Consider the following 20,390-nt stretch of genomic DNA (forward strand, 5'->3'; position numbering starts at 1 on the left):
TTATCTTCTGCCATGCTGTTTTAATTCAAGTCTAACATAAGTGGACTTTAAAACAGAGCTAAAATCTATCTTTTCTTGACTATACTCATAGTTGCACCCCAAATCACAAAACTGAGCGATGCCATTGCAGACCATCACTGGTGCATACCCTTCAGTGTAGCAGGTATGGAAGACAATCAAATAAAACCCATTTGCTACTGTTTTAAATATACTTTGAATATATTTTTCTTGTGAATTCCATAATCTTAAAGTAGTCATTTGAACAAATTTTATTCTGATTTCAGCAAACCCAGAACCACAAATCAAGTGGTACCGGGACAATGTGGAAGTGACAGAGGGGGAGTACATTATGACAATGATCCACGACATCACAGAGAGAGAATACCACGGCTGCCTCCAGCTGGACAATCCCACACACATCAACAACGGGGTCTATCGCCTAGAGGTTAAAAATAAATATGGCTCAGACGAAAAGGAGATCACAGCTCACTTTATGCGCGAACCAGGCGATGGTGAGGAGCAATACTGGAACTTATTCTCTCTGGTCAGGGGTGCCTGCAGTTTATCGAAGGGTGCACACAAAATGATTACTGTACCTGACCCACATGAACACAACCACATCCTCAACATGAGTCATGTGTGGTGTAAAAAGCCAGCACAACTCTAACCCAAACAAATACAGGGCACATTCGCGCGATGCGGTTGGCACATTGAAACACAATGTTTCAGAACGTGGCCGAAGATGGGTCCTGACTCTGAACCCCGACCCATTGATATGTAATGTATATTGATGAACTGACCAACACAAAAATGCCACATGAACACAGCGACACACACACTTAGATGCTTTCATAGCCTACTGATTTTTACAAACACCTTAATTAATAAAAATAGGAAAGCAAAGCCTGTTCTAGTACTCCACCAAACGAGGAGGATAGAGATTCCCAGGCTCAGTTGGATTGTCTGAGATATCCAGAGGAAGAGGTGAAACAACAATGTGTGCTTCATTCTTACTGGTTTTGGCAAACAAAAGTCTGCTTACTTTTTATCTAGCTTCAATCCACAGTCACATTTAGCTTAGAGTGTCAAACCACCAAATCAATAAAAGTAAACTAACCAATAAAATTTAGGTGTAGGCCCACCCCCAAAGACGCACAGGATGTTTTGACACAAAAAGGCCATTTTAAATTTTTGTCCATAATTTTAATTGTAAAGGGGAAATATAATCAAAAGTCAAATAACTATAAGAATGATACTTATTTTAACTCATATGAAAATGCAGGTGCTCCTGTCTCTTCTTCTGTTAATTTTGACTGGCTAACAGAAAAAATTTGTAATTTAACCAGAAAAACATAAAGCTTGTGTGTTTACTTAATGTGTTTTTTTTTTTTTATCTCCCAATTAGGAGAAACTGAACCTTCCTACTATGGTGAGTAAAATGTTCCCTTTCAGTCTGTTCACTCAGTACAACACATGAGTGTGGGATATCATCTCCTTGTGTATCCTGGCTGAAGTCACCTCTAATCACGCCTCCTAAGTAAAAGACGACAAGTAACAGGTCCCACCTGCTCTATATATCTGTCTGTGATCACCACCATTATTCAGTTCTTATGCTCTTCACCTTTTTGAGCACACTTCTTGGATTCAGGCTACCTGGCTGCTGCTGTTGGTGAGTTCTGTGTTTTTGTGAGGAGTTAAATATTGCTGCGAGTGAAGCGCTGATTTCAAGCATTCCGGTCTGGGTTTGTAGTTAATAATGAGCACAAAACTAACACAACTAAAGCTTTCGATTTGTCCCTGTCCTTAGGAGTGCAGTTTCTTTCTTAATAACAAGGATCAGCATGAAGCCTTTCCCATTTGCCTAGGGATTGTTCATACTCTAAGAGCATTGATGGAGCTTGAAGCATGTGCATTCGAATGCCAGCTTCATCACTTGACCCTGGAGAGAAAGGTTGTTGTCTCAGCAAGACCCACTGCTCTCAGCATCAGGAAACCTGGTTCTATCAAATTTCAATTAGGATGACCTTTTAGTCAGAATCTCCACTGGGCAGACCAAATGGAGAATGTCGATGGCTTAATGACAATGAAGTTGCTCAGTTTCAGCTTTGACTGAACCCTCCTTAGGGAGAAAAGGACGTGTTGGTCATCGACAGAGACATCGAAGGATTTGTCTGAGGATGAGTTCAGGCTGGGTCAGGCACCACCCCGGCAGACGAGGATGGCATGTCTTTCTTCCCTCTTTACTGGTGTGCAGATGTAAAACTGGATGTGGAGTGGCCATCCTCAAACCATAGTGATTGGGCAAGTTTTATCTCCCCAAAAAGCTGCCACAATCAAAAGGTGTCTACCCTTGTTCCCAGACTTTGTTTCAGAACTGACATCTTCGTGGAACAAACCACTGTCCTCCCAAGTCACTGTAGCAGGCTTTCGACAATATCCAGACTTGGAAGGCACTGAAAAAGCTGTGCTGGTGAATATTCCACCTAAAGAACCTCCAGGGGCAGCATACTTGACCCCATCTCATAACCATTGTGTAGGCATCCCCCCACATGTTTGCACTAAATACCCCCAATGTGGGTGCATTAATAAGTTTGCTGATAGCAATAACTGTTCCCAATATTTGTAGAAATGTTTCAATCATTTCAATAAAGACTGATTTTTCTATGAAAAAAATGCTACCGTCTACAGTCAACTGAGGCTGCATCTCTTCCAGCCATTGAGAGGATGTAGAACCTACCTGTCAACCATGTAGCAGGCTGGTCGTCCAGCTGCACATCTTCACAATTGGGGCTCATGCACACTCCAACCTTGAGTGGAAGTTGCAATTACAGTTTTGCCAGATGCTGCCCTGTTTTATCACCGTAGGAAACTCTACAGTCACAGCCACAGCAATGGAGGTTGTGAGGTAGGAAAAAAATATGCTGTTTGCAAAAAGAGCTAGTGAAATAGTTCTTACGGCTCTTAAATCAGAGATGAACAGTCATTATTTTGTTGCCATGAAGAAAGTGGGTGGTCTTGTTCCAAAGTTAGATTTGAGAATTCTGAAACAATACCTCCAAACAAACAAGTTCAAAATGCTAACAAACCTTTTTAAGTGCTGTCATCTTGGGGAGCTGGTTTTCCTGACAGATTCCTAGTGATACACCATGACCAACAAGATATTCTGAGATTGCCTTTGAGAGCAAAGCATATGAGTACCTTTTATACCCTTTCAGATTGTCTGTAGTGCCTTTCACCTTTTCCAAATGTGTGAAGGCAGCGCTGGCACCCCTCAGGGAAAACTGAGGGAAACCACCGTCTGCATTTTAACTTATATGGGCTGCAATAGCCAGCTATGGAAAGCAGGCAACAGTTCAACTTTCTCAGGTCTTATTGAGGCTCTGGGGTTTTTGGTAAACTTCTGGAAAAGCTCACTGATCCCAAATCAGCAGATCCCATTTCTAGAGTAGCCCCAGAAATGGGGCTTCTCATTTCCCTTATACTCCCTGACAATCCGAGTGTGTCTTTCAATGTTTGCGTTACATGGCTGTCAAGCTCAATTTCAGTTTGGATACAAACTGAGCTTCCAGATGATCTTAAAACTGATGGGGTTGATGGAAACTATGATGGCAGTGGTACCACTTGGTTTTCTGAAGATGCATCCATTTCAGCAGTAGATCAGCCCCCTTCAGTTGTGTGCATGGTGTCACTTTCACAAAAAGCTGACGACAACTGCTACTTTCATGCCAACTCTGTGTCCTTGGTGGAAACCAAGCCTGTTGGGCCAAGGTTTAATAAAAGAAAGGTTGTTGCTTCCCAAGGAAGGTCTATCAGGACTATTCTTAATGGAATCTGTGTAGAGCTGCTCTCCACAAGTACTCCTCAGGTGACCGATTATAGGCTCCACTCTTCTTTGGTGGCACAAATATGGAGTCCACCAGGCTAAAACACACACTGTTCTCTGGGTTTGGATTGAAATGTTCAGCTGGCGTAGTTGCTCTAGCACACCGATAGTCCTTTGTACTCCTTTATGCACTTTTGAGTATAAATGATACTGCCTGTAGCTGAAACTGTGCACAAAGAGGATCTGTCCTTGATTTTGGCACCACATTGACCTGCAGTCATTTTAATAAGTGGTGGGAGGATAAGTACATTGTTCCATTTCAGTGCTCAGTGGTAGAAGTCTTAACATTTCTGCAAGAACTGTAGAAATGTTTCTTTGTGCAGTTAATGCACAATTAAGGTTTACCTAATTCAGTTTCTGCCTACCATGTTGGTTTTGATGAAGTCACACCAGGTGCTGGCATCGACTCATACCTGTGAGTACCCCCAGCTTCCTGGGATCTCACAATAGTACTCAAAGCCCTTTGGGATCTTCCATTTGAAACTTTGGAGTCAGCAAATATGAAGTTTCTTTTATATAATGTTGCTTTGCTCCTTGCTCTGATAACTGCAAAGTGGGTTTAGGACAGAGGGCCGGACTGATCGAATGTTCATTGAGATTTTTTTTTGGTCTAGCAGCGGACCCCAAGCCTTTCATAAATTTCCTGGACCGGGGTGGCCAGAGGATCGAACGGGGTGCCAGAGGATCGAACGGTGCACAGAGGATCGAACGGGTGGCGTTGTGAGGATCGAACGGTGCATCTCGCATTTTTTCAGACGGGGTGCCGGCTTGCTGCGGGCCGGTTCTAATAATAAATCAAGATCATCCCAGGGGCCGTAGAAAATCTTCTAGAAAATCTTAGAGAAAATCTTCAAGGCCCGCGGGCCACATCCGGCCCGCGGGCCTTGACTCTGACATATGTGGTTTAGGACCTTCATGCTTTGTCTGTAAATCCCACCTGTGATGATTTTCCTCCAGATGGCTGCAAGGTCACATTGCAACCTAATGCAGAAGAACTTACTAAGGTTATAACTTTGGACTACATAATCCATGACTATAGATCATTCTAGTTTTTGTCCACCTCCTTTAGCATCGGTGAAACAAAGGAGGGCACACATTCTTTGCCCTGTACATACACTGCTCCTTTACATTGATCACTCATAGAATATGAGGTTGTGCGATCAATTGTTTGTGTTGCTAACCCAGCAAGGGAGAAGACTCTATCCTGACAGAGACTCTCCCACTGGTAGCTGGAGGCCAAATCTCTGGCTTATAGCAGCAAAGGTCTCCTAATGCCTCAAGTGTGAGGGCTCACTCCACCAGGGGCATAGCTATCTCCTATGAGGTGTTCATAAGTGATATTTGTGCTGCATTGAGCTGGTCTTCACCGCCCACATTTCTACAGTTTTGTGGTTTGGATGTTGCAGCTGCTTCTGTGGCTTACTCCCTTCTTTCTGCTGGATCTAAAGTGCTGGACTAGCTTGCTGTGCCTGACCCAGGTTTGATGGCTGCTCTGCAGGGCATTTATATATGTCCCATACTCTGGTTGTACTGAGAGCATCAACTGAAAGGGAAACATAATGTTATGCATATAACTAATGGTGGTGAAGAAAGGCAGATGTATAGTACAGGTGGGGCCTATTACTTGTTGTCATCTTGTCATTTAGGGGTGACTACAACCAGGACATACACAGGCGTAATACCCCATACTCTTTGGTTGTACCTCATTCCTTCCTTCTCTCAAATGTAAAAGATAACCTGTCTGTTCATTTTGTCTTTGTGTTTAGATTCTTTTTCACATTGTCCCCATTAGTTGACTGAAATTTTGTTTTAGAAATCTGTTTTTCTCTTGTTTTCTTATGTTTCTTTAAAGGTCCTAACGGTGCGTTACACACCTACACAACTTCTTTTCCTCACTGTCTCCTTGATGTTGTCTATATTTCCTTTAAGATGCTGTGCATGTTTGGTGTGTGTTGTTTATTGGTTTGTGTGCAGTGTTGAAATGGTTGTGCTTTCCTATAACAACTCTAAAAGCAAGCATGGTTCACAAGGTTACCTGTTAAGTGCTGTATGTTAAAAGTATTTTTAACTAAAATGTATTTTTCTTTTGGATCTTATTTGTCTCTGTCTGTCTTTTTCTTTGATGCCTCCTCCTGCCAGCAGATGTAACCCCAGGTACAGCTATACCCTTTATTTGATCACCCTGGATTATATCACAGTTATAAACTGACTGCCAAGCTTTCAGCTAACCTTTGCTAAACTGTCAGGCTTTCCCATCATTCTCACTTACACATAATAATTGGTCCGTAATCTAAAACACTCCCACTGTGTGTGTGGAAGAAGACTTCAGTCACTCTTGTCATGGTGTCAATGCGGCAGTGCTTCAGTACCTTAGTATTATCGAGGCAGGAAAATATTGGCTCTAAATCCTTCATGTTGGCCTTGGAGATCAAGCTGCAGAAGGCTGAACCCTGCTGCTGATTTGGTTGTCTTGTGTCAACAAGATCATCACCTCAGCAACATCCTTCCTCAGAAGTTCTGATGCCCCCCAATAATGCGGACAAATTTTAATTGAGTTGGAAAATATATAAAAAATATTTTTAATTAAATTTCTTGATACTTTTATAATTATTTATTTGAATACTTATACTTAATTGCCATAATATGTTATCTTTAATTGTTTTAAACTATTATAATGTATTGAGTTCTGCTCCAGGACAAGGGATTTTACAGACACCATCCACCTACTACAAAGTTTGAAATAAAAAAATATTCAGCAAACACCAGAAAAACATACATTGTTGTGCTCACATGGCCCAAGTTAGTTTAGTTTATTTTAAAAAAAATTACATTTTGTGTATATTTTATTCAAATTTTAGGCTTTATCCATAGGACCTGTTTTGTCCCTCTTCTCAAGAATCACTGAATTTGGATTAGTCACTCTGAATTATATTCTTTACCAATGATAAAAACAAAATGCAAACAGTGAAGTGACAGTTTGTGACAACTTACTCTCTGTTTTCCTTTTTGTCCTTTCATCCACAGAAAATCCTCCTCTAGAGCCACCTGAGGACAGAGTTGCTGTAAGTGTCTTTCTTTGTATCTCCTTCTTAAAGTTAGATCTGACTGGATGAACCCAGATCAGAATATTCTGTTTTTACTGTCAGCGAAATAAGAACAACCATCGCCTTCTGTCTTTTGTTGTGCTGTGTGTTTTATTTGATTTTGTGCAGCTGTCACTGTGTTTGCTGGCTTCTCTGCAGCAGATATGTGGAGACATAAAGCTGCTTTGCCTTTTTGCAGGTATACGTAGTTGTGGGAATTGCTGCTGTAGCCTTCACTGGTTTCTTGCTGATGCTGGTTATCCTAAAGTTTGGAGGAAATTCCAAGTTTGGCATCAAAGGTATGTCTCCCAATTTATATTTTTAACATACTTGTGAGGTTATTGCTGAAAGTGGTTGGTAAAATGAAGGTGGTTTCATGGATAATTATGCCCCCTCTACCCTGCATATATCATACTCCAGGATCAGAAGCAACTTCTCACTGCTAATCATTAAAAAAATAGATATATTATGCCATTTTAAGAACTGTTGACATAATTTCCTGATGCCTTACTAAAATATAAGATACTTTGGTCAGAATATAATTTTGATTCTTGATTTTTCCAATGACTAAAAAGCCCACATTATATTACTTGTTGGGATTGAAAAGGAAAGTGAGATCAGTTGTTTCATACGTATGTTGGTGAGAAATCCCTCACTTTATTCCATCTTCATGGGACTTATCCTCACAGTCTCCTGCTCCTGTCTGCTGCAATAATTGCTGACAGTGGGAAAGTTAACAGTGGAGCCTAACCAATCTGAATATGAGTCACAAGATGGAGGAGCTCCAAAACAGTTTCAGCTGGGTTTGTTATTTATCTCGTCCTCACAGTGCAAAGTCTGAAATAACAAACAAACAAACAAACAAACAAACAAACACAGCCATCTTAAACTGGAAGTTATTCAATACCGTAAAAAGCTAATTGTTTTCAGATGATAGTAGAAATATCAGGTCCTGTGTTAGTTTCACCTAAAAAAAAAAAAAAGATAGTCTGAAATCAGCTGTTGCCCAATAAGTCTTTTTTTTAAACATTTACTATAAGTGAAAGTGAATATTTTGGCCACCCTTACCATTATAATGGTGGAAGGTCCTATTTTCTAATGCTAGGACATTGTGTTCTTTTGGTACAGATGACAGCAGAACATTATCCAGATCATTTTTTGTCTTATATTGAGTTAAAAGGCATTCAGTCTTATTCAGTTAACTGTAAAAACTTGCAAATGTAAAGTTGTAGGTTAGAGAATAGATTATTCACATTTAACTAACATAAAGGTAGATATGTTATTTTTCTAATTGGAGAGAATTCACTACGTGTCTTGCAATAACTAAAAAGGTATTTTAACCATCAACAGTTGTTTCTGTTTCAACAGGGATGACAGATGCTAAAACCAGTGAGAGGATGGTTGGAAGGGTGGCATGTAAGTTTAGATTCCACCCTTGGAGATTTAGATTTAAAATTATTTACCTGAAATTGATGGAGATAAACATGTCATCAAACAATGTGAAATTAATATCAGATCTGAAGACAAAAGCATTTATAGTTTTATTTCTATTTTATTATAAATTACCATCCCAAAAATTATTTATACCTTGTGCAATAATCATTGGAAAAACCTGTCTGACCATTACAGCAATTAAACCCAAGTTTTTAACATTTCCAACCAGCTATTTGCATGTTTCCACTGGAAACTTTAAAAAAACAAACAAAAAAGAACTCCAAGTCGTTGAGGTTGAAAGACCTTGAAACCATCCTGACCTCTATAGATCAACTTTTAGATTCATGTCAGGACTCTGACAGGGATGACTCAGAAACATCCCTGGAAATTTTGCCAGTGTATAAATTAAATTGCATAATTGCCTGTTATTTAAAAAAAAATTCATATAAAAGTTACATTGTTCGGACTGGTTTATTATTTTCAATTTACATTACACAGTCTGCTGTGTAATGTAAGTAGCAGCCTAATTTCAGTTTTGACTCTTGACTTTTTTTAATAAAATGGTCAATATGTATCCATGAATCCTCCTTCGATGGGTAGAAACTGCTATCGTTTAGTCTTTCTTCTGGGTCTCAGGTCTGTTGGTGAATAACATGCATGCAGGTTAAACTTACAAAACCGTTGTCATGGTATTGCAAGTCTGCTGCTCTAGCCATTGTTGAATCCTTCACACTCAGATGCTTGCTTTTTAAGTTTTCTGTTGCAATTTTATTTTCGAATGTATCTTAAGAACATTCACTCACTGACTTCTGTATTGGCTACTTAAGAAACTAATCAGATTCCTCTTGTAGGCATTAACCTCCTGATTTATTAGAATGGATTAAGCTGAACTCTTCTGTAGATGTTTTCTTTTTCTTGTGCACTAACAGTAACATATATACTAGATAAATTTTGTATACATAACTGGAGTTATATGAACATTTTAGTTGATGCTGTTTTTTGTGTGTTTGCCATTCGGCTGAATCTACCTTGGTTCATCTTACCTATATTATGAGGAATTAAAGCAATATTTTGAGGAAGTCATTTTGTGCCATTATAGCCGTTTCAAAATTAGATTACATTTTGGCACCGTCTGCTCTGCCAGCATTTACATTTTTAAAATTTAAATGAGCAGACGTAAAGCAAATGTAAATTTAGATATTTAGGGACTTAATAAATGTGTTTTCCAAACCTATGTGCATTTTACTGCTGAACTGAAGTAGTTTGGCCTCCAGAGAAGATGGAGGGAAGGCAAGGGGAGCGAATGTGCATTTTGTCAATTTATGGAGTTGCATAGTTTTGTTTTGCTCCTGCAAAATTTCATGAGATTGAAGAAAAATGAAAGAAATAACCTTTCTGCTTTTTAATATACTGTGTAAAACATATATGGGTGTGTATTTTTTGCTAGCCAAACACTTTTTCTTGACTATGCACTTCCACTCATGTGGAAAGAAAGATGTTGGATCCCATTGCTGTTTCTCTCCTTCTGATTGCTCGCCTTGAGTCTTTATCTTTTCTCATTTCCACTCTTGCCCTTTGTCTTATGATGTGGCCCCATCCTTATACTCCACAAACAGCCCGATGAGTGTGGCCTACAGCATGTTGAGATTGGACGGACTTTATCAAGGAAATAACTGTAGCATCAGCAGGAGCAGATTGGAGTCAGACAGAGGCTAAGGTCTGAGTCCACACAACTGCTGTTTGCTTAAAATTCTTCATTCTGACCATTGACCAGTTCCTCTAAACTCTGGAAATCCAACCCCAGATGGTAAAGGACTGTGGGTGTTAATGTAAAGTAGCTAGCATTTTTTCATCAGAGCATGTTTGCTAAATCATAGATTTGTGCACGCAGACATACTCACCCACATGAGCACAGTCAGAGCTGACAATGATGATGAACTTGTGAACAAAAAGTGTAATCAGCATATATTGCGCTTGGTCCAACAGATGTGCAGTGTATAAACACAGCCTCTGATGCTGGCAGTATCTCTTTCTGATTGGAAATTAAATAACTGCAGTAGCTCGTTTACATTTTTGTAATGAATGCGACATTCTGTTTCTTCATCATTAATAACCACAGAAGACATTTAGAGCAGGATTTTTTTGTTAGTCTTTAGTCGTATTTACATCTCTTAAACATTCTCACATTTTGTCATTTTACAACCACAAATTATATAGAACAAAGTATATTTTAATTGGATATTACATGGTAAACAAATGCAAAGTACTGCATAAAGATGAAGTAGAAAGAAAGGATACACATTTTTCACAACATCCACTTCACCCAAACACCCACCACCACCCCAGAAAAGAAGGGAAAGTGTCTTGTAGAAAGTCCTATTTCCTTTCAAATCCATAAGTAAAACGCAGGGCTAACAAACTAATTGTTAGACACTTACCGTAATTGGTAAACAGTTTCACTCTAAAGCCCATGGTAACTCTGAGTTGAAAGCCATTGTTGAAATAAGTCCTGAAATGTATAAGCAGGTGCTCTTCTCACTGTAATTTTAATGCTGTCGTGCAATGCTGTAAGTGTGGTGAAATCTATTATAGGAATGTCACCCATAAGCATAACGTTCCCAGGGCAAAACAGAGTGTTAGCAGTATCATGCTGCAGGAATCATTTTTATTTCAGACACAAGAAAGATGGTCAGCTGTAGTTCTTAGTGTACAAAAACAGAAAAGAAAAAGCAGAAGAAGATGGTGTATTTGGTGCAATGTTTTAAATAGGAATTTTGTTAAGTCTGTACAGTCACAAAACTCTGGACGTCTGAAGAGAGACCTATCAGGTTGTAGTGGGCAGATGCCTGAGCAAACCTCCACATGCAAGCTTTGCATTTTAGGAGGCACTAGGATGATAACTGTATCTTATGCAGTAAGATTTTGGTGGTTTTGTTGGTGATTACCCATAAGGATCTTAAAGAGTCATTATAACATTTACTTTAGTTTTTTTCTGGTTTCTAGATGTCTCTTCTCCTCTTTCTGTCTGCGCCCCTGCCTGCTTCTCCAAACTGGGAACTCTTGCTGACAATCAATTGACCACAACAAAGAACTATACTTTCAAAGACAGATATTCTTCACAAAATAATTTGGATCATTTATGTTTTAATATTTAAATAATTTCCAGAAATGACAAGAAGTTCTTTCTGTTCCTGTGGTTAGTATAACGTTAAGCAAGATAGGTTGGGATCCAAAATGTTTTCTACGAGTTTTATGGTGATCAATTCAAAAAAACATTGATTGGACTAATTAGATGAAGACATCCCATCTTGTAAAAAGGAACCGTGCTGCAGCTGGTGCTTTTTAACTTCAAGGCATCCTTTGTGCAGCATCATTGCAGCAAAGAGACCCTGTTGGCTTAATGGAGGGCTGCATGCAAATGTGTCTCTGTAGGCTTTGTGTTAGTTTAATGCTCATAATCTTCCCTGCATAGGCAGACACCTTTTCCAATAAACACCAGTGAGAGCCCATAAATTGGCGCTTATTGTTTCGTGGTAAATGTGGTTCTACAGTAACTAACCGGTGACAAAAACTTAATCAAATCGTCTTTTGCTTCTATACATATGCAGAAAGGGGAGATTTTGCACACCAATTTAGTTTTCTAAGTAACTGAATGTGCTGAATCAATAAGATTCTTGAGAGAAATGAGGTTTGGAGTAATTGTGCCACATTATCAGTCACTGGATTAGAAAGTAATATATCAAAACGTGGTTTTCAATTTTTCACATTTGTAGCACGGCAACGCTATTTTTAATTTTTTAAATGTATTTTTTATTGACATACAAAAATTAGATATGTTTAAAAAGTTCACATAATTACCCTGGAGGAAGTAACACACATTGACATGATGCTTAAAAAAATGAAAGTCAAAAAATGTAAAACATGACAGTTGGCTGTCTTAAAAAGAACATCTGTGGATAAAACCCCTTCCAAACTGAGCCTTAATGTTTTTATTTACAATTTCATATGATTGACTGATGCAAAGTGTTTCATGATTTTGAAGGGGAATGAAAAGTTTGTATAGACAGGGATATTTTCTGCTTGTTGTGTCGCCAACATGCAGCTTCAGAGTTATCATGGGCCTCTTTAGTTTTATTGATCAAAATTCCAGCGAAATCTATTCAAGTTTTTGATAATAGTATCACAAAAAGCAAAGTTTTCAAGGTGAATCAGCAGCTGTTGTAGCTGCATCCTGTACGCACAGCTGCTGTTGTGGTGCTTCTGATTTCTGTAGAAACAGAAGTACTATCATCAACCCTTTTTTTGACACAACAGTGAAACTGAAATGTCATGACAGACCAAAATGACTGAAAGTGAATCAGCTCTTGTGAAGTAGAGAAAGTGAGAGCCAGCTGGTGAAGAGGAAGAAGATGAGGAAGAGGGAAATAAGGGCTAAATTTGACATTTGTCAGGAAGTCAGAGAAGAAAAACAGAAATGGGAAAATATCAGAGAATTTAAAGAAAGATATAATAAAATGCTGAAAGATTCTGGAGACAGACCGCAGGCATCAAAAACAAAGATGGGACAAGGCAAAGAGCACAAAAAGGAAAAAAATCAGAGATGAAAGACGAAGTCTTCCTCTGTCCACTTATCAATGATTCATCATTAGTGCAGGTTTCAGTTTTCTCCTTGTTTGGTGGAGTTGCACGCCTCCATCTTTCTTTCCCTCTGTCTCCCTCACACGCATACACCGCTCCTTTCTGTCGATCGATCGAAATGACACCCTCAAGGTCAGTGGAGCTTCATTCAGGGCCCCAGGCTTCACAGAGCATGCTCAGCATACCCACCACATCCACTGGCACCACCACCACCTCCTCTTTTTCTTCTTCAGTCCCTGCTGAAAAGCAGCCATACCCTCCAGCTTTAAGGCTCTCTTATTGCTGTGCAACAGCAATAAGAGAGCCTTAAAGTGAAAACTATTGACCCTCTACTTTTTAAAGTGTGGGCAGAGACAGAGCTGGTTTGAAACAAAAAGCTTCTTGTATCTATTTGATGAAATATTTCCTGTTTCAGTGAAAATTTTATAATTTCTAAGCTATTGTTGTGTTAAATGTTTCTTGAGCACTAGTTTAGAGTCTTCACAAACCTAAGTTTGAATGGAATACGTCATGAAAACCTCTTTAAATGAATCTCTCTTCAGTAACCATAACAACATTTTTAAAGGACAACGGGTTATTTGAGGTAAATTGCCTGAAGCTCTTACTTCTCTGCTGCTCTAAAGGCCTACCTTGAAAGTGCTGTACAATTTCATGCACAATTATTGTGCAGCTGACAAGCCTGGTTACAAAAACAATAAAAACAAAACACAGAAAATGCATATTTTCTAAAAAGAAACATTTTGCTGAATTATTGTTGATGGATGTGTACACCTTCGATTGTTTCTCAGCCTGTTCATGTTCCAGTTTATTGTTGGAGAGCGTCCAAACATAGAAGTACTTTTCACTGTTACATGCTGTCCAGTAATGGAGCTGAGCCAGCTGACAATTTGCCTTGAATATGTTTTGCACATTTGATCTCCATCATAAATATAGTTTTTTATTTTTTAAGTGTGTGTGTGTGTTGCGCTGGATAGTTCACAGCCAGGATGGGGATTAATTCATCCACATCTGAGACCATGGTCATGATGGATGGATGGAAAATTGAGAAAACTGTAGCAATTTACCTCCACAGTAAACTTCAGTTATACTCTGCACTGCTAAGTGTATTAAACACAAATGCAGCTATTAATGATGTTTCGCATTGTGCCTTGCATTAGTCCTTTAAACTCGATACTCAGCATTGCTGGATGAAAGAGGAAGAGGACTCAGGCTTCCGTTTTATTATTTTATTCTATATCCTGAGTCAACTTAATGTGTTTAATGGTTTTAGCGTGCAGAGCAGGAGGAAGAGAAGTTTTAAAGCCTATGGCAGGACCTGAGGGCAATGATTGTTTGAAGTGCTCTGAAGATGGAAGCTGCTCTTTTACAAAGTCAAATGCTGCTTGGAGACCTTGTCTGTGCACTTGCCTGACGGCTTTTTGTTCCTGCTGTGCTTTACAAGTAAAGTGAAGCGTATCATAAGTAAAGTAAAATACACTTCTGGAGAGAACTTTTTAAGCAGAGAAACCGACAGACAGTTTTGAGCACCTTAAAGAGACGCCTTCTCTTATCTGAGGAAAGATTTTGTGAAGATAGTAGTAGACACTGGTTTAGGTTTTATTAATCTTTGAAAGTTCAAGTTGACATAATATTGAGCATTCAAATATTTTCATATCCCCATTCCTTCTGCAAGTGTAATTAAGTCAGGTTTGCAGACCGCCTTGTTCGCACATGCCTTTTAAGATCTCCCTCCAAACTTTTCATAAAATTGAGTTCAGGGTTCAGTAATGAATATGATAAAACAGTGACTTTGTTGACGTTGTTGCCACTTTGTCCTGAAGCAACCATAAATCTCTATTAAACATATGTATGTCTTTAGATACAGCAATGTTCTTGTATTATTTTTCAAAACAGTTATTGATCTCAAATCATTTTGAAGGCAGGTGAGCTCATTATCATTTTCAAAGAAGAATGAACAACTTATTTATGTTTGTGTTTTTGTGAATATACTCTTTGTAAGAATGAGAATTTTTTATAGTAAAAATTGGTTTGTGAAGATTTATTCCCAGAACCACTCAGTCACAATTAGCATTTCTCCTTATATTATTATGTAAGTTCAACATAAGATTATTTTTACAATTGTAATAAATGTTTAGGAGTCATTTGGATTAGGCAAAAAAAGAGAAAGGCATCAAATCAAAGACTTAAGTTTTTATGATATAGTTTTGAGATAGTTAAGTGAATTGGTTCAGATCTGTTTTGTTTTTTTTAGCATTTACCACTTTCATTTCTCATGTGTTCTTCATCTTTCTCTCAACTGAGTGAATACATACAGCATATAGTATCCCTGCTTTGGCTTTAACTGTAAATTGCTTTTTCTCTTATAATTTCTTCAGAAATAATCTGTATTAGAATAAATTACTGGGAAGTCTAAAAAGGGAAAGTATAAACTTATTGATTATTTTTGTAGGGATGAGAAAGCAATCCTAGATAAAATATTTAAAAATGCATGTTCTAAAGAAGTATTGTTGGTTGATTAACAGTCAAAAACCTTGAAAATAGTCACTATTAGTTGTTGTCTCCCTCATATTTGTTAGGGAGTCTATTGTACAGCTGTACATCATTTCCTGTCCTGCATTGGTCAGTCTGACCTTTGCGAACTGTCAAAGCGATGAAAAATGAGATGACTCAAACAAGGAGAGCAGTGTGGGAACAGGACATGGTGTATACATACAATCAAAGCATGGCTCAGATGAAATTATTGCAGAGCAGCTGAATCTTCAGAATTTGTTTTCATTTGGAAAGATGAGTTTGAGGGATGTGGGGGTTTACAATTTGATTACTTGCCACTTCAAACAGATAGCACTTTGAAATGTTCTGCATGAGCTCATTTTGAAAATCAGACACCATAAGTGGACATTAAATGATCCTACAGGAAACCAGGGGGTCATGAAACTCAAACAACACATGATTATCTAATGTGCATATTTAAAACATTAGAGCTTTTAAAGTCTGGGACGTGCTGCTTTCTGGCGGCAGCACCGATTCATTAATGCAAATATTTCTTTCCCTTTAATCATATTTTCAGGCAGCTGTTTGTCCTGGACGATGCATCAAAATAGGAAGTCTAGCCTTACAGTCCCACAGTCACTCCAAAAGAATCAACATAATTTGGTTCAGTGGAAGAGCCTGTAAGTGCCGAGCGTATGCCGATATGCCCTGGACATGACGTCTGTTGGTGGGACTCAGAAAGGCTATTATAGCACCAGCACAATGTTTTTATTTGTGAGGAGACAATAGAATTACGATGTAAAATTCTTGTAATCTGGTTTTCTCAGAAACACAGACCTTTTATGTTGTTGTCTAGACTATCAGCAAGTAAAACAGCTGATAGTACTGTTGCTTTGAAGGAGGAAGGTCCTAGGTTCAAATCCCAGGCAGAGCCTTTTAGCATGGAGTTGGCATGTTCTCCCATTGAATCTGTGTGCTCTCTCCAGTTACTCTGATTTCCTCTCACAGTCTGAAAATATCATGTCAAGTTAATTGGTCTCTCTAAACTGGCACGTGTGCATGGTGGTTCATCCTTTATGATGGTCGGTGATCAGTTGTCCCTGAATGGAGGAGTGAGTAGCTGGTCTCTTTATTAAGAACCCCTTTTCTAATTCAAATAAAAATTCAAAAATACTTCACTGATCCCAAAGGGAAATTCAATGTTGCTGTATCTCACATTATTTCAAAATTCTTCAAAGATTTATGATAGATGGTGAAAAGATCTAGCGGTCTGATTACAGCATTTTTTAAGACTAGTTCGGAGGGATTTAACCAATCAAATGGCAGGTGCTCAATGCATTTAGATCTCTAGATGCGGTGAAGATTGTCTGCTTAACTTCAAGCTGTGCACCAAAATGGGGAACACAGTAGAGTGCAGAGTGTAACCATCATGGCGGCTACTTTCTGTGAAATAATGGACCATGTTAGAAGGCTTGAGTTCAGATTGAGTTCACCGCAATTGAGCCTTGAGTTTTGTTTCGCTCTTCTGAATGTGGATATGGCCATAAAAACATAAGCTTACAATATCATCCAAAGAAACTAAAACACAGACATTGAGCTATTCTCTAAAGACATCATTAGCTACAGCCTGGGAGTCAGTATAGTTAGTCCATATTGCATCACTAAAAGAAAATATGTGTAATAAGCAGTTAGAAGTTGATGTAGAAAAAGAGTCGTGCCTTTTCCTTAAAGAGAATGGGACCCTTGTAAAAATTAAGGAAGCCCCCAACCAAAAATCTACAACCTCCACATCATTTCTATCTCTGGGGGAGAAAGATGTGGATTTTTGCATATGCATAAAGTCTCCCGTTGGACCAAGAGGTGCCATATAGGAGGTCAATCCAACACACAGATTGATGGTCAGTGAAAAAGGTTTGCTTAGCCTGGAAGAACTTGTTATGTGAAACAAAGGGCACCAGAGAGGTCAGAGTCATCAATCACGTTCTCAATGAGCTCCTTTAGAGAAGAAACACCTGGGTTTTACAGAAGTCTACAGAAAAAAACAACTCCTGTGGCCTTCCCTCAACAAGACAGAAGTTTCCAGAAGGTCAGTTCATCTGAGGATTGTTGTGTAGTCAGAGGAAATCTAGAATAAAGGATTGTTGTGGGAACAGATGAAAAGGTTTTCCAGGAAAGCGAGAAAAGTGTGGTCATTGTGAGAGACATGTTTCACCTGGAAGAAACATTTCCAGGAACTAGGATTTTGTTTTCTTGGGTCATTCTTTAACCCCTTATTTTCTACTGTATATAATTGTATATAATAAAGCAGATAAAAACAGATCCAAATGTAGCCCAGAAAAATGCTTTAAGTGGCAAGTGTACTCTTTCATTTAACCTGAATGATTATGGCAGAGTTTGTTAGAGTTAAGTGTTAAGGATTTTGGACAAGTTGCTTATTGTTTAGCATCATATTTTCGTTAATATAATTTAAACTTGTCTGTTTTCTGTTGAATGTTTTCTGTGAACTTTAAGAATGTTTCTGTTTTAGTTGGAAATTTGCATCTGATTTTCCAAAAAGCTGCTCACCCTGTGAAACCATCATGTACTCTAGTGCTGCCACCAGTTTCCTTATCATACGGTGAAAGTGCTTCTCTTGTTGATTGATGTGCCTGGTCCAAACTGGAGTGCAGCAGCCAGAGGATTAGATTGTACTTTTTCACAGCAGTAGGGAATTTGGACTCAACTGTAGTCGGCAAGTTGAACTACCAGAGATTTATTCAAGCTTGGGCAGCCCACAGGAGAGCAATCAGTCAGGCAGGGATATTTAAATCACAAAAGCTGACGCAGAATCCAAAACCCCCCAGAAAACTTGAGAGTTACTGTAGGAGAGAGCTGAAACACTTGTCACCAAAAACAGAGACGAACTGTCACGGGAGGAAGGGAGCATGAAAAATGAATACACAACGGGGAAGGAGGCAATTAGACAAAGGTGTGACTGACGGGAGCAAAATAAGCCAGCTGGAGAGAAAGCCAAAAGGAGGAAAGATGCAGAAGCAGAGACCACAAAATTACACCAAACAGAGCTTGCAATGACTCCAGGTTTAGTTTGCATTTTATTTATTAATTTATTCTTTTTACTTCAACATAAGAAATTACTTTAAGGAACTGAAAGAGAATAAAAACTAATGTATACATTTTGAAGACCATCACTTAAGTGGATAATTCCTGTTACCATTTTTTCATATTTAGTATTGTAGCACTTTCAACTATTTTGTATGTGTTAACATTTCAGATTCAGTCTGTACTGAATTAGTCCGTACTGAATCTGAAATGGTAATTGCTTGACCAGGCAAGCCTTTTTAATGGATCCTAAATGTCTGTGGTACCAAACTCAGACTCAGCTCCTCTTTTGTCACTGCACTCTTCCAGCAGAGGAGTAATCACAAGGACCGCCAATCAGAAGCTTAATTTTGTGTAGCATTGGAGTTATGTTGTGTTAAGCATCGAGGATGAAGATACAACATAATAACTATCGCATGGATGTGCTTATTCAAAATTATAGACACATATTCATGCCATTGACTGAAAGATAGATCCACATTTAAGGTTTGAAACAATCCAAATTTGAAGTTGCTAATATTTATGAATGGGAAATCAATCTTTTGCTTATTACCACTCAGAATATACTAAGTAGTTATATTTTGAACAGATCTGTAAAAAAATAACGTCTCGTTGACAGAAGATAAATTCTTAGGTGTTTTTGTACATCTCTGTATGAGATTGCTAGTGTTTCCAAGCTTCTATCAGATTAACTTACAAATTATTTACACATGCAAAGACATTATAATGTTGTTAAGCATTTAAAACAGTAATACGTTTATTTTCAGGGTTTTTCTTACCAGTGTTCCTTCATATCAAATGAAGCAGAAATGAGCCCTCAGAATTTAGACTGAGCCATATGGGCATTCACACCTTTGAGATTTGCCGACGCAGGCAAGTTTACCGTGTAAACATGTACGGCATGTCAGCGTGGTAGTTTTGCTCAGACACCGTGACAGTGAGCTGACTCTCAAGGCGCCGCCGCTTAGCCCGGAAAGGTCTTTGCTGCCAGAGAGCGAGTGTGTTGCGTCAATGTGACTTTTTCTTGGCAGCCGGTGCAGTAAATATCTGTATGACAGAATCTATGTTAATGAGGCTATTGCTATCAATCAGCACTTAGTCCTGCTATACTGAGGTAGAAACTCAAGTAGCCAAGACACAAAGTCCTTATTGTCCTGAATATGCATGAGAGTTGGCAAAGTTGCTTGCCAATATCATTTAGCATGTCTGGCTGCTTTGTTGTTGCATGTGTGTGGATCTGCTGTGCAGTGAACGATGGCAAAAAGGGACAGAGACAGCAGCAGTTCTGGGCCAGATGGAAAGGCACTAAAACAGATAGAAGTTTATTGATGAATCGATTGATCTTTTGCCTGCCCAGGCTGAGGCAAGATTCTGCCGTCTTCATAGCTCTGCTTTTTTGAGAACTGTCCAGTGCTAAGGTCAGCACAGCTCTACTGTGTGTATGTGTGGAGACAAGAAAAAGATTTGTGAGGAAAACTGATTGTGGTTGCATTCTTTCTTGAAATTCTTCTGCATTCGTTTTAATACCTATGAATAATTTGTGCAAGTATTAATTTATACAACAGTCTGTTCTCTTTTTTTGCCTTATCGTGCTAAAATGCTGCACTAGATTCATCACCATTCCAGTCCATCTGCTGCTGTCAAACAAAGCAAAAAAAAAAAAAACTGAATTACCAAGATAAATGTCTCAACAAATGTAGTAAACATAATGACAGAATGCAAGTTTTTGGTGGATGATGTCCATTAGTTGCTCCCTTCATTGC

General features: G+C 38.7%; 1 protein-coding gene across 5 annotated transcripts in view; it reads left to right on the top strand.

Moving 5' to 3' along the window:
- Positions 1–20,390, top strand: part of ntrk2a (neurotrophic tyrosine kinase, receptor, type 2a) — a 94,975-nt gene that overhangs the window by 16,663 nt on the left and 57,922 nt on the right. For 2 of the 5 annotated variants that reach the window (XM_044110766.1, XM_044110768.1), the window contains exons 8-14: positions 92–163; positions 285–512; positions 1,406–1,429; positions 5,736–5,744; positions 6,023–6,037; positions 6,908–6,945; positions 7,166–7,265. In XM_044110766.1, coding sequence (XP_043966701.1) covers positions 92–163; positions 285–512; positions 1,406–1,429; positions 5,736–5,744; positions 6,023–6,037; positions 6,908–6,945; positions 7,166–7,265 — 486 coding nt within the window. The remainder of the gene's footprint in view (positions 1–91; positions 164–284; positions 513–1,405; positions 1,430–5,735; positions 5,745–6,022; positions 6,038–6,907; positions 6,946–7,165; positions 7,266–20,390) is intronic. The other 3 variants (XM_044110767.1, XM_044110769.1, XM_044110770.1) reach the window with 3 other exon arrangements.

The sequence above is a fragment of the Gambusia affinis genome, linkage group LG03 (genome assembly GCF_019740435.1).
Source record: "Gambusia affinis linkage group LG03, SWU_Gaff_1.0, whole genome shotgun sequence".
Lineage (NCBI taxonomy): Eukaryota > Metazoa > Chordata > Actinopteri > Cyprinodontiformes > Poeciliidae > Gambusia > Gambusia affinis.